This window comes from Sturnus vulgaris, chromosome 3 (assembly GCF_052056855.1).
Source record: "Sturnus vulgaris isolate bStuVul1 chromosome 3, bStuVul1.hap1, whole genome shotgun sequence".
Lineage (NCBI taxonomy): Eukaryota > Metazoa > Chordata > Aves > Passeriformes > Sturnidae > Sturnus > Sturnus vulgaris.
In genome coordinates, this window is record NC_142245.1 from 786,714 (window position 1) to 802,584 (window position 15,871).

The 15,871-nt window shown below is 37.1% G+C and overlaps 1 protein-coding gene across 7 annotated transcripts in view; it reads right to left on the reverse strand.

The window, feature by feature from the left end:
- The window catches only part of MACROD2 (mono-ADP ribosylhydrolase 2), an 848,563-nt gene that overhangs the window by 574,805 nt on the left and 257,887 nt on the right, over positions 1-15,871 (reverse strand). For 6 of the 7 annotated variants that reach the window (XM_014895167.2, XM_088160725.1, XM_014895170.2 and 3 more), the window contains exon 5: positions 13,534-13,650. The exons of the other annotated variant lie outside the window; for it this stretch is intronic. In XM_014895167.2, the coding sequence (XP_014750653.2) occupies positions 13,534-13,650 (117 nt within the window). The remainder of the gene's footprint in view (positions 1-13,533; positions 13,651-15,871) is intronic. 7 annotated transcript variants of the gene reach the window in all.

Genomic DNA, 15,871 nt, shown 5'->3' on the forward strand with positions numbered 1-15,871 from the left:
ACCAGCTCCACTGAGTTTAGGAAGGACTTCAGGGAGAAATGGCATTTAATAACATCTCTCGCTGCTCCTAAAACACAGAGCTGCTACCTAAATGGGAGCCATAATTTAACCTTCTTTGTTGCAGAACACTGTTCTCAAGAAGACATTTCAAAATGAAGAAGGAAAACCAATTTACTTGTCTCTTTTTCAGCTTGTTTGTTAGGACTGAATTCTCCACACACTACAATTACATTCTCAATGCATTAAGTATGACTGGTACTCAGGAAAAAACCAGCAGTTTATATTAATGATCCATCTTAATTTCTTTGATTTTCAAAATTTTTAATATAAGAAAATATGAAAATGTTAAGGGTGTTCAGCTGGAAGAGGAAATTACAAAGATAAATATAACACAGCCTCTTTAATCCAAACATTTTCTTTAAAATAAATTCCACTTTCAAGCTTCATTTACAATCTCATTTGCACAGAGTTGCCAATCCTGATTAGCCCGAATGAACTCCCTAAACATGAAGGTGAAATCTCCCAGACAGTGATATTGCAGGAGATTAGAACACCTGCAGACATCCAGTGTGCTACAAGAGACTTTCTTTCTACTTGGAATTACCCTCAAATGAATACCTTCAAACATAAATGTACAAAAGAAGGGATCTCACAATCCGTGGTTAAACAGAAACTTCACATTTTAAAGCTAAAGAAATGCATTCTGTTTGAGACCAAAAGCTAAGAGACAAAGAAGTCTTTCTAGCTTTCAAAAACAGTGATCCTTTAAAAAGGGAAAAAAGCATGATTTTTATCAAAGTCTCAAGACACTTTTAATAGGAACTAGTCATGAGTGATGTTACAGTAGGCAAGATAAAAAAATATTTGCTCAGCCCACCAGTGGAACACATAATTCCCCATGAAGACTCAAAACACAACCCTCTAGAAAGCCACAATTTCTTTAAAAAAACCCAAACAACCAACAATTTTAAAGATATTATGTATATTGTTAGACTGATTGCAAATGAAAACTCGGGTCATAAATGTAAGAAGTAAAGAAGGTAAGAAAGAAAGTAATAAAGAATTATTTTCACACCCAGCAAATCATCACATGCCATCTATTCTAGCTGATTATGGCATTTATTTGGTCAAGTATTTACAAGTTAAAACTCCATGTGTTTAATCATAGTCTGGCCTGTTGTAAAGCATTATGTCTTAAGACTTTATTTGATCAGAAGGCAAGCTTAGACTAGTCCCTGCAACTTTGAGAAATTGCAGTCAACCATTTCTCAATATCTGATAGGCAGGAAGAAGAAGAAATTAATTTTAAAATGGGTATAGTTTGATCATTGATACACAAGCCATGTTTCAAGAGCTGTGACTGGTAAAAATGAAGGGGGATTCCCTGAACATATGGAAGAGAGTATGGCACAGAGCACACCTCTGATCAGAAAAAAAAAGAAATATCTATTATCTTTTTAATGCATATATTAAAACAAGTTACATAACAGATGAAGAATAAAATATCCATGAAAATACATAATAATAATACTGAGAAACCACCACTTGAAGTGACTGGAAAGAGGAAGGAAGGCTTGAAGAAGTAGAAAACTGCAGAGGTAGGAGAAGGATGATACACTTTCCAGGAGCAGCATGTAAAGAAGAAACTGCAGTTAATTGTACACTGTTAATTGTATGCCTGCCATTTTACCAGTTTGGAGGCTAAAGGTGCAACATACAATGGATGCTGGGCTTGGAGCCCAATCACAGGTCATCATGCTGAACATCCAGGTACTGTAAGCCAATAGAGGTGCTTTTATGATTTAAAACACTGGCAGGTAAATACATTGTTATCCAAACATCCACAGCACATCCCCATTACAATTTCTCCAATACACCACACAAAAATTCAAATGAGCATCATCACTGGGTTGTATTAAGGAGGGATTAAAGGTATTAGTTAAAAGCAAAGCCCTCTTTTAAAGAAATAGATTGAATTCCTGTGCCATAGACTGGGACATATGTTTGATTGGTTAGATAATATGGAAAAGTGAGGAAAGTGGGGGGGGGAACAAATGTGTTTTGCACATGAGGCTAAAAGGGGCACTACCAAGAGGTGACCACCTTGGAAGCATTTATTTCAGAGCAGGGCTCAGTGCAACCAGCTCTGCCTGAAGTTCTCCAGAGTTTGAAGACACCAAATTCCCCCCCTAAAAAACTAGGCAGATTAGGAAACCATTCCTTCGCCCTACAGGGGTACATCAAAATCTTGGACTAACCAAAAAACACGAGACAGGGACTTACCACACCTGCATCTAATGTGAATCATCATTTATTTCATAAAATCGGATTCTTAGAAGGAAGCAGATGAGATAATGGGTTACAGAGCAATTGCTTATACAGTTCTGATTCAAATCCAACACTGAATAGGAGTGACAGAAAATTATTACCAAATTATGCCAGCTGAACGGATTACTCAAACTGCTCTAAAACGCTCAGTTTGTCCTCACTGGTTATCACTTCGATACAAAAGTCACTTGCACAGTTGGAATTGATTCAAAGAATACTTTTAAAGCACAGAATATTCCAAAAACTGAATATTCCTTTCTTAATAAAAAGCAGTCAGCCTAAGTCAGATTTGGGAATTTTTTCCTTCCCATTGTTGTCATGCCAGTCCATATGTCTAGTGTGGGTTAGACACACAGAGGGGTATTTTTTAATTTTAAACAAGCACTTAAAATTCTGCACCCCTGCAGGCATCAGAGTGACTCTGAGCTGTTTGGGAGGAGCAGTGGAACGAGCTCTGAAGCTACAATTTCTTCATATGCTACAGCCAAACACAACACACCAAGCAGCATCACAACATGTGAAAAAGGCCAGAGCCCCCTCAGCTCTTTTGTATACGAGGTGAGGGTTTGTTCCACCTTAGAGGATTTCCCTTCAGAAATGCTGTGTCTGCTATACAGGGGATTTACTCATTCATGTTTACTCATTTCTGATTCATGGTCATTGGGCCTCTAAAATATTGTTACTAAAAAAAAAGACCAAAGAAGCCCTTTCTCATTTTCAGCCTCACCCCCTGTGTATGATCACAAGGGATTCTCTGACCCATGAACTAACTGCTCTTTTTGACACAACCAGCTGGTAGGAAAGCTAAAAAAAGCATTGTCTCAAACCAACAACAAAGAGATGGGGAACAAAAAAAAAGAAAGGAAATCTTACTGTGGTTTTAGAGATCTTAAAGTGTTACAAGTCACATTAACTGGACAAAAAGTATCTGGGGAACACAGAAAGAACCTCAGATACTCTAACTGAAAAATTAAAGTTACATACAGAAAGAGGACTCATGGATGTGCAGGTGCAAAAGGACATCCATTTATCTGAAAGACTCAGAAATCTCCATCAGGGACCTTCTGCCTCTTCTCTGATGCCTTTGAATTCCCCGTGGTGGGAAACCTGTATAATACAAGTTTTCTTTCCTTCTACCCTAATTATTCCCCAAGCTAACATAGTGGTAGTCCCTAAGCAAGACTATTCTTTAGCAATAAATCACAACAAAAGGGGAGGTTTTATGTCCTGTTAAAAAATAAAAATTAAAAAAAATTAAAAAACAGCCGTTTTGGAGCTTTATATCCTTCCTTTGGCTAGGACCAAATGTTCAAAGGCAAAACTCACTCTCAGAAATTGTCTTTCTTTGCCAAGTGTAAGATTGTGATTTACAGTGACTTTTTTTGCATATTTGTTTTGTTCAACTCTCTAAAGTGAAAGACATCTAACAATATCTATGGCTTCCCAGTCAATTTTGCATTAACTTCACCTTCAGCTTCTAATGAATAGAGCTGTAATGCAACAAACTAATTTTAAATGAAGTCTTCCCTGGGACCATTTCTGCTTTGTTTTATGGGGAGGAAAAAAAATAAATTGTTTTAAACAAGATTACACTTCTGACAAGATTATACCTGACATAAATACAATCTTTTGCATGAGTGAATTGTGATTTCCAAAATTCTGGACTTTCAGAGTGTATTTACATGACGTTATTTTGAGTCCATGACACCTCTCAAAGTCTCAAGGGGTTTTTTTCCCCCTTGTGTCACATATAAACTCATGTGGAGCTTTCCCAATTCTGTTGGAGGATTAAAATTGACTAATGCAGCTGTTAAAACAAAAACACTTCAATAGAAATGTTGTGTTCATGGGTACTTCAAACAGTTTATAGTCTTGTCTTGATGACCTGCTGTTTACAGTCCATGAAGATTATGAAATATTTAAACAACATTCTTATTGTATTCTTGCTTTCTCAAAACCAACCCACGTGTTTTAATTCTAATGAAAACATTGTATAAAATTATACTGAAAGCATAGTGAGAAAGTTGCAAAAAAAGAAGAAAGTGATCCAGAGAGACACAGACATATTCAGATATCAAAGGGGTTATTTTTAGTGTTGCAAACCATTTCACATTTATGCATTTATGTATGTATGTATTTATTTATAAGCCTTGGAAAGCTACCAGATATTTTTATTGAAAAACTAAATAGGAACCATACTTAGAAGAGTGCAGTGATGCTCCAACACACTGTCATGTTGAAACATTAGGATGGTCAGACATTTCTCTGTCCATCTCTCTGACACATCACTAGGAAATACAGGACTTCAGCCCACTGTGTTAAAGGAAATTCAGGATAACTCACTTTCCCAAGGAGCCAGAAGAGAGATTCACATCATGACAAACAGCTAAGCAAGAGTATGTAAGAAGATGTAATTCAAAGTTGGTGACAGTTGTTTAATTAATAATTTCTTCTAGTTTCTTACTGCATAATTTATATTATACAAATTATACTCACCTACAAACCAACACATGGGCAGAAAGAGCCATAAAAAGTTGATGTTGAGAGTATTAGATCTTTCATGAACAGTTTCCTCCTAAACCTGGTCCTAGAACTATTATCAGTCCCTTGGAGTACTGCTGTGTCTTTTAAGTCACAGTTTGGGTTTTCTGTTAATATTTAAAGGCATCCAGAAAAGTCTAAATCCCACATCAGAGTGACTGCTGTGCCCTGCAGATGATGGATTTCAAAGCTCCTCTGTATTCCCAGCAGTGACATTTCAGTCCAAGTCCAGCAAGCTGAGAACCTTGTACCACAACCATTAAAAACTTCTCCAAGTAGTCAGTAAATGGACAAAAAAATGAACCCCATCCAGAATCTATTTTTTCTTATCAGCTAGTAATCTAAAATATATTGCCATCTATTCACAGGAGAATAAATAGTACAACACTTGCAAGCCATGCAATGATGTAAATAATCTGATATACAGTAATGTAAATGTGTCCCCTCCATCACTTGCTTTGGCTTTTTTATGTTTGAAAAGGGTAAAAAATCACTGATGACAACTCAAGAATCTTCAAAAACAATCAAAAACTCACAAATACCAAAAAAGGTAATTAAGGAAAGGAAATTAATCTGAGTTATAAGGAATTAATTTAAAAATCTTAGTGTATGATCTTCAACTTTCATGACGAGTCAAACAAAACTAAGAAAAAAAAAATCTGTGTAAAAGCAGTATTAAGAAAAGAGGGATGCTATCAGAAATCTAAAATAAAGGGGGAACTAATTTCTAGTACTGAACAGCATCAACAACAAAAATCCACATGAATTAGATCCCCATACTTGAAGACAAAACATCCTGATATTCTCTTTTCACCAGTAGTGAAACAGCATCTTCAACATGCAAAATAATACCAATTTTACTTCTTTTACTATCTGATTAATCAGTATTTAGATTCTTTCCTACAGGAATTAAAACATTATTTATACCCCATAGTCTCACACATGCTGTTTTCTTCCTAAAGAGAAATGTTTCAAATGCCTGACCTTAGTTTTCACCAAAAAAAACCCCTAAGTATATAGATGAAAACATTGTTACATGGAACAGCCTCAAAATTCCTCTGCTGGGTGAAACAAAGATCTTCTCATTCTATCCACTTAAGCCTGGTCTAAAGCAATTACATTACAGATAAAGAACTCACAAAACAGTCCTGCTTTTTGTCTGTATTATTCCTTCAAAACATAATCAGAAAAAAAAAACCCAAACCAAATTAGCATCTTTAAACCTCAGCTGTGAGGTTTGTGAGTGAGTGAAGGAGAACTCCAAAAAAAAAATTACAGCACTTTTCAGATTCATATTATTCCTTCTGCTTTATTTCAAAATAGTAGAAAGAAAATCTTTATTTATTACTTATCATCTGATTACTTCCATTTGCAAGTAATTCCTCATATTTTTGGCTGCGAAATGTGCCGTTTCAGCACAAAAAGGAATCCTATTCTTTGCTTTCAAGAAAGAAAATTAGGCTGTACTGTTTTTAAAACATTCCAGATACAATCATATAATTATTATTAATCTGGAGAAATGACATGAAGGTAATGACCTCTGAGGGGCTCCAATTTGAAACCTTTTTGCTACCCTAGGGAAATGGAAGATCAGCAGTTAGTAAACTAATTCGAGCCCAAGCCTGTGCCAATACACTTTATAAGCTAAATCCAGGTTTGGGAGACAGGCTGCATATTTATCAGAGACCAAACCAGCATAAATCACAAAGTGCCAACACACTCTGAGGTTAATGTTGTGTTTTACTACAGTAAGCAATTTCTATCACCATTTAAAATGAGACAAGCAAAATTCAGGCAGACAAAATCTCATGCATCAAAGATTAATTTTCAAGTACTGAGCATTGGCTTTGACTACTGAGGGAACATATTAGAGTGGGAGCAGCAACCACTGCACTTAAAGGAATATAAATATCTCCATTCTAACCCATTCTAACCCCTTCTCCTTGACAGCTAACTGTAGTGATGGGAATTTTGTTTATTTTTCTGCCACACATTAGACTTTTTCTTCTTTTTATTATTATTTGAGTAAAAAGGACCAACTATATCCAAGTATGGAAGAAATAAAATATATTAGCCTTAAGGGTCACAATGCTCTGCTCCAGCACCAGCATACCTGAGGAATGACTCTACACCACCAGTGTGGAAAGGCATATTCCAGCAAATTATTTTGCACCTAATTAGGAGATATTTTAAATAGTAGCTTACACATAAATTAAGCATTAGGAAAGTGTTTACACCTTGTAACTCACTCTCTATTCCATCGAGGGGGTTTCCTGATGGTGCTGGATGCCAATGCCAAACAACTGTGATAAACAGTGCGGGCTGCTGTCCCAAACACACCACCCTGCAAACTCAGTTCTGTGACTGCTTTCAGCAACACTGAAAATCAGACCCTTGCAGAAAATGTAGCTGTCCGGAATTACAGAAATAAGGCCAGGGAGGGAAATTCATGGCATCAGGTTTCTACCACCTGCTATTGTGGCATATTAACACACACGTTGTATTTTTGCCAATGGTGGACCCAATTACTGAGCAAATGGCTCAGGGCTCCTCTAAGATTTCTCAATGCCTACTTCTGTCCTGGAGTTCAGTACTCAGTGACCAGACTGTAACAAGTGATGCCCAGAAGAGGAGGATTTAGATTTAGCAGCAAGGATCGATAGTACAACATTTCCTTTAGCCACAACACATACATTTGTAACCAAACAATTAGATGTGAAACGACAGCTTCCAGCAGAGCATGCCATGAGTTAACCACAGCATGACACTGCAGAGAACACTGCCAAACACACACTTGGGTCCATTCACAAATTAAATTTTAAAGAATCTATCCATTAAAAAAAATGTCACAAGCTAGGCTCAAATCCAAGGACACAGACCATATACTCCTGTGATGGAAGATTCTTGTTGATTCATAACCCCTCGTAGCTACAGCACGTGTCCCTTTTCCTCCCAAACTGATGACAGACCCTGCACAGACTTGGAAGGGAAGATGTTTGAACTTGTTTAGCTGAATTTGATAAATGCATTCCCCGTTATCTCCAGGATCCTAACTCCTCCCTTTCCACATGTGTGTGGGGTATGGGGGTGTACCTAAGGAAGAGACAAGCTGCAAAGCTTTACAATAAAACCCTCCCTAAAATCTAAGGAGGTTTTAGGACCAAAGAAGTAATAATGAATACTTTCCTTCCAACACATTCACAGCATAGGCATGTATGCGTGTTCATGGTGTATACAGTGGGTCATTAAGATGACTGGAGCCAATTAGATCAAATTAAAACACAATAAAGACACGACTTCACTTACTTTCGAAATGGTCATAAAATACATAATATGATCATATTAAAAAAACCGTTTGTAATCCAGAAACCACTCAGCAGAAAAACACATAAATATGTGGTAAGTGGTTTTGTTAACTATAAAGAAAACCTTTCCCAAAGGATTCTGAAAAAGAAAAATATCTCTTGAGAAAAAGAGGTCTTGGAGTTTCGATTAGTAATAACTAGCTTTGCTTAATTTTCAAATTGTTTTTTAATGTATCAGCAATGATAGTGATTTAAAGGGATGGCAAAGAGCTGCTGCAGCTCAGTGCTGCTTCAGGAAAGCCCTGAATTTTTCCAGTCTTCCCAGGAGGTGTCACACAGTTTGGGCACATGGCTGACAATAACTTGAGGCTCCTTAACTAAGATAAAGAGTAGAAACACATCCCTGCTGGAAAACTTGCCTAACCTTTATCGGTTTATATGCTATTGATGATTGTGTCACCCTAGGCTGTACCTTTTTAACTGAAATTTCATCAAACTTCAACCAATTATGCATCAACTGTGGGAGAAGATCAAGGATCTTGACCAACTGAGAGTTAGTAGCCAAGTTGGTCTTCTCTAAGCAATCCTGTCTTGTCCACATATTGGTCACTTTTACACCTTCCTTTCCAATTTCCAGACATATTTTTCAATTCCCAGACTTCCTTTTTACCAGAATAAATAGGGAGGTAGCAAACTAAACAACCATCAGAACCATACAGAGGAAAGCAACTCTTCAACCCTCACATATCAGAAATGTACAGTCATTTGAAACAAAACTTATTATTTTATAAACAAGGTAATAAAAATAAGTAAACACATTTCTTTGTGGAATCACGGAAATCTGAAAAATATCCTTGAACATTATGCCCCGTTCTTTCAACTGGTCAGTTTTGTAGTGCAATAGAGTTTTGGAGTTCCATTTCTGCATAAATCAACCTTTTAATTACAGCTCTGCAAATTCGTCTCCAAGAAAATTAGGAGAGATTTAAAAATAAGTACCATTACAGCCTTACTTTAAAATAATACCCTGCAAATATTCATCTTTAGAAGACTAGAAATTATGTCTACATAACAGAAGCACACTTTTTAATCTCTACTTTTTAATCTCCACTTTTTAATCTGATTAAACAAATTTAAAAGCTGATTCCTCCTACTGTGTTTAATACTAGCACTTCTCTGAACTACTTATTTCACAGCAGGAACTGTCTCAGAGCACATTCACATTATTACTGCAGGCTGATCTTGGACCAGAAGACTTGCTATATGTGCTATTTACTCAGGGACAGTGCTTACAGTACTAAAAATGTCAAGCAAACAGAAAAAATGATTCTAAATATTATAGATTTATTATGAACATAAACCATTGTATTAGAAACTGCCTTGCAAAGGTGTCTCCACCCAAAGTCCACCTTTCAGATTTACTGATGGTTGGTTCTATCCCATATTAGAGGTAGTAAGATTTTATTTTCCCAGGTTTAGGAGTTTTATTATCAGACATTTTTCAGAAAAAGAAAGAAATTGTTACTAGACTTAGTAAGAGTAGAACAAAAGTTAGTTTGGGGGTCCTTTCCTGCCTAGGTCAGGGTACCACATACCTGTGCTGGCTTTCAATTGTTTTTAGACCTGTTAAATACCAGGCAGAATGGGACTCTATCTTCTCATGTGTCCTGACAGGGTCCTTTTTTATAGTGAACCTCTGCAGGCAGATAACAATCCACAAAGCTGTTATGGACCCCTCGTTCCAGCCATAAACACAATTTACATCCAGACCATTTTCTGCCAGTACAGCCAACTGAGACTATTAATCAAATGAGAAAGAAAACAAGCATTTGTAGAGTTTTAAACAGATACTGTTCATCTGTTATTTAAAGCATGTCAGTACCAGAGTACTGCTCAATGTTTGAAGATCAGCTGTACAATATTTAGAATGAACTGTTCTTTAAGAGGAACAATAATATGAAGTACAGAAGTTAAATAATTGATGATCGATCTGGGACAGCATTAAAGGAAACCATCTCAGAGCAAAAGGCACTGCCTTTTTCAGCCCTCCAGAGCACTGTGCAAACTCGGGTGCCTGCATAGGTGTTTGCTGGAAAACAACAATAGATGACATCAACCAAATTATGCATTCAGCAAATAACTTGGTTGGCATTTGGGGGGGGCTTTGTGTAGGCTTTTGCAGTACAGGAGGCAGATGGTGATTACACTGATTTCTGTAAAACTGTACTGAATGTTACATTAACTGGTAATTAGAAAACTCAATTTGACTTCTCTTCTATTTTCAAACAGAATACTTTTTGGCATAAAAAAGTGTATATCTTGAAAAGTTCATAAAGAAACATCTCCAGGCCGCAGACATGTTAATCTTGGTCTGTTCACATTATTACAAAAAAGAGCTGAGGAGAATTATGAACCATTGTATATATTCTGTACCCGAACATTTGCTGTTACTTGTGTATTTCACAAACTGATTTCTGACTCAGATGCACCAAGAACAAATCACAGAAAGCCAGCCTATATCCTACATCTTGGCATTTTTCAGTCAGATATTATTTTTCAATTTTTCCACTATGAAGAAGTTATTTGTCAGAGCTGTTCTTATTTAACCTAAGCAAATACAGCAAAGCACTCAATAAAAATACAATAGATCATAAAGAAGATGGCCAGACTGGTTTTTATTTACCAACTACTACCTACCTAACAAAGCATACCTTCCCTTCAGTGCCAAACTTAATCCCAGCTTCCTCCAAGTAGTTTATAAAACAAAGCAAAATGCTGCATGATCTTTGAATACTAAACGTTTTTTAAGATGGAGTCCTTGCTGAAGCCCAAGTCCTGCATCATACAGCACACACAGGCTGCTGTATCCCAGAGCAGCTTTGCTGAATTCAGCAAACTGTTTCCAAGCAAAGCATTTCAGGATCAAGAGCTTGAATAGGGAAAATCCCAGGGGTAGGAAACAGAATTGTAACATTTTAGAATTCTGTTTAATAACAAAAAAATTTCACCCAAGCACAACAATTTATCATGCTAAGAAATGCATCTCACATTTACTACAATTGTTTGTCCAACTACAGTCACAAGAAGAACAGAGACAATAGAATAAAGAATTCACTACTCAAAAAAGTGTTAATTGATTATTGTAGTTGTTCTCCTATCCACAAACAGATCAATGAAAAGCAAACTGCTTGTGAAAGTTGGAGGTTAGCAGTCAACCATAACCTTCAGCAAATTGCTGGCACACAGCCTTGGGTCACAGAGGATCTGCATGGGAGAGTCTGGACCTCCTGTCACAGAGCTGCTTTCCTCACAGACGTCAAATGCAAAACAGTTCCCACAGTTAAACTGTCATAATATTAAGACAAAGTCACAGAGAGTGACAAAAGATATCCACTACCTTTATAGCTCTCTAAAATATGAAACCAGCCTTGACTGCTTGATCACTTTCAGGTGAATGGTTTAAAAGGTACAATAATTTAATGAGCCTACAAACTAAAGTTTGTAGAGGCAAAAGTAAAAGAAAACAACATTTGGTGAGAACACAAATACATTTTAAGGAAAAAATCTAAGAAATCAAGAGTTTTTAATGCTCAGCCTCTGCACAAAAATTGTATGTTTCCCTCCCTGTGCCTGCTGATGTTAAAGGTATCCTTTCCCCTTCTCATGTTGATGCACGATCAAATACAAATAGACATGGCTTTGATGCAATTTCTAAGAATACTGATCAAGAAGAAGATTGGCTTTTCCCCATGCCTGGTTACAGGTTTTATTTCCAATTTCAAGTGATAATGGATTTTCTAATTGTTTTGGTTAATATTCTCAAAGAAATAAGATTTTCCTATAGCCATAAACAGGTTCCCATTTCTCAAACTTAACTTGAGCAATCCCTTGAACTGCTGCAAGATTTAAAGGGAGGTCACACCTCAGACGTGACCCTTCCCCCTTTCTAACACACATCAGCTGCCTTGATACTTTGTATTTAATTTCTATCTCTAAAATACAAGGGAGGAATTGTGCACCTCCTCATGAGCAGCTTTTCTGTCCCTCCAGAGATACTTTTTGGTTAAAGGGGAAGAATTAAACATTAAACATCCTCACCAGAGTAAATTATGATGTGTCATCTAACAATCCTATCCCTTTTATGGGAATCTGGTGAATATTTGGGCCATGCACAAACCCAGCCTAACTTCCACATAGAATCTTCCTCAACAATTTCCCTGACCTCTGGTCAAATCAGCCTTTCATAAATGACCATTACCATGTGGTAAAACTATGTATAAAATACAGCAAAGTTTTCCCATGCATAGAAATTACCACTGTCAAGGAAATAATTGGAAGTTCTCATCATTGTCATCATAGAAAAAGAAAAAAAAATGCCAGGAAAACAATTTTCATCTCTACCTAAGACATTAAGGGCTACAGGAGCCTAGAGAGATACCTGCTACTGCAGCCAGCATTTGATTTTACATGATAATTAAGAGAGAACTAAATAGTTTTGAATGAGTCATGTTCCTGCTGCGGCCTGCATACCTCAAAAAAAAAGAAAAAACAAAAGAGAGCTTGAATTCCAGTTATAGGGAGTCTGCAATGCTTTCTTGGTACTTGTATCTTCATGTTTTAATATACTATTCTGTAAGATCCTAATTGCAAAGATTTCCTACTTCATAATCTCACATAATAGGTTGGCTGACCAATGTGTTGTCAATATGTTAGTGTTCTCCAAGAGAAGCTCAACATCTACACAACACAGTCAAATAACCATCTTGATATTTGAAATAGGAGGAAAATTTCTGACAACTCCACTTGCAAAGTGCAAAAACTTTCCAGCAGTGAGCTATACTCTGTAGAAAGCTAAAGTGTGACAGATGCCTTCACAGTAATTGCCAATCAGATATTACGTAGCAGCTGAAAACACAATACATCACTTTGATCTCCTGGGTCCTCAAAGTATTCACAGTCAAGGAATCTGCATGAAGAACATCAAATATGCAACATTTCCAAAAACTGTCTCCACGGAACTTAAATATGATAATGTCTATTTTGTTCATATTTCATAAAGCATTTCAAATCCTTTATTATGCATATGAAAGGATAGGTTTTAGCTTGCAAAAAATAAACATGAAAGATGCTTTGTATTTTAGAGCCATGTAAGTTTTCATCGGATAACACAGGTGAAATAATCGTTTAGAGAAGCCTGAATTGCTTTGAGGGGAAGACATTATTACAGAACATGCTTAATTAAGTCCCACTGCTAATTTTGTAAAATGAATACCCTGCTGAATTAAGACTAGAGGGAAATGAGCCATGCACACCAGCAACCCATGCTGGAAACGAGAGCTCTGAGAAAGGCTTGACTTACACTTTGCAGGCAGGTCGTATCCACAGGTGATTTTGGCCTGTCCCGTCTCACAGCCGTTCAGGTGGCGACACTCGGCCACTAAGCAGGGCCCGGCAGCTCGGTGAATGCAGCCATCCACTACAAAACAAAGCCAGGATTTATTAAAAACCTCCTTTCATCTTGCCTTCTCTCATGGTCATGAACATTTACTGCCCGTTTTTACACCCACAGCCCAGGCCAGCTGATCTGTAAGTTGATATCTAAATATATACAATTCTTTCTTCTGACAGAATTAGTCAATGAGTTTTGCAAAAACATAACTTCTGCTAATTGAAAAGCAAACGTCTAGAAAATGTGAAGTAGAATAAAAGTTTCAGTATTAGAAAAGAATCTTATTGAAAGCTCTAAGAAATTCTCACTACGAATTATGAAAACAAATGTGATCCCCATCTAAATGCCGAACTCTCTTTTACAACATACCTCTGATACTTCTACAACTGCTCAGGTCATTTAATGTCACCATGCTACATGCTACAATGCATACTTGTATAAAAATTCCAAGAAATAGTGCTTATTGATTTGAAGTATAAAATATACCTACTTTTGAGCTCTTTAAATTTTTCTGTTTTTTAAAATTTTGCATTATTCATGCAATATTTTGGAGTTAATTAAAAAATAATTACTAAAGGTTGCAATTGCAGCTAAGTATGCAAGAAAATTAGTAGAGTGCATAGATCTTATTACCCTCAGGAGCCAGCAAAAGAATAAAACAAGGCTGCTGGCACAGCAATTCTGCCCTCTCAACATGCAATCCAAGAAATCATTTACTGTAATTATAGCAAAAAGTTTCAGAAAAAGGATAGAATAAAGGAAGTAGTGTATGCATGAACATATTAACTAGGGTAAAGCCTCTAATTCAGCAGCAGCTATGGAGTTCAACTAGAAAAAATAGTTTTCACATAAACTACAACATCAACTCAAAAGGTAAAATAAGCTCAAATATAAAGGCTGAACAAATACTTATGGAGGTAAGAAAGGAAGAGTCTGTATGAATATTGTTTAAGATTTATTTCAGATTTTATTTCAGATTTAACCAGTTCAAACTTAGAGCTGTGCCCTGCAGCATATTTGAAGCAATTAAAGAGGTTTGGAAAGCCAAGGGGGGAGGAGATTTCAGGAGATTCACATCACCTGGTCCCAGCAGGAGCTGCATAGCTTTCCACAGGCTCACATTTGGGCAACCCATGGCACTCAGTGCTCCCACCGACCACACAGGGAGAGGGGAAACTCCCTCACTCCGAAATCAGCAGCCCTTTCTACCCTCAGGCCGTGAGCAGTTGTATAAGGTGCTGAGTATTTCCTGAAGTCAGGCATCCCCGACGTCTTCAAATGAGTGAAACTCTTCTGCTAAGTGTTAGAAATCCGATTGTCCTTTCTGAGGAGTCCTATACCAGAGCTCATATTCAGGTGACACTGTAAAACTGGATAAGCAGTTCCTTGCAATACTTTATGCCCATCCTGGACACCTTGTCACTGATTTTCAAAATGGTTTTTTGTAGTAGTTTATAGTAGAAGAGGATAACTACAGAATCATATGATACTGCACTTTCAATGAAATTTTCTAAAATTGTTTATTGAAAAGACCATGGATGCCAAGCCCCCAGCTGTAAGCACACTGCACATTCTCTGTCCCAAGACACCAAGACTTCTTATTCTACCTCAGCTGAACTTTTGTTTTTAACTTAGACAAAATCTCTGCTCAACAGACTCCCAAGATGCTACTTCAAGAATAATATTTTGTAAAGTTGAGGGGAACAAAGTATGTTTGAAATCTACCCTGTGCTCATAATATCCAATTTGATTGTTTTAACCTAATTACTGAATGCTTTTCCAATCCAAGCAGGAGAAGTAAACCAGTATGCGTTGAAACCTCAAGTATATTTTTATAAGCAGCACCACCACAATCTTTGCCAACCTTAGTACTTCCTGAGACACCAACATAAAAACAGCACAGATGCTTAGGACTTTCTCCATGATTCTATACAGAGGGAGAAGTCCTTAGGAATACTGGACAAGGACTCAAGTCCATGCAAGGATTTGCTTGGTGGCTGAGGAATCATTTCCACCCCAGAGATCCTTCCTGTCCCAACCAGTTTGGCATTGTCCTTGGAGCAGTGTCTGTGCAAGGCTCAGCTGCTCTCTCAACTGCACAAAACCACCTCTTCTTCCTCAAACTCCATTCACTTCAGCACAAGTCCAGCTCACAGCACAGCCCAACAACAGGACCTGCAGAGGAAAACCATTGCCTCTGCCAGCAAAGTGGAAGCACAGGTTTGCCACTTGTAAACCTGTGATGGAT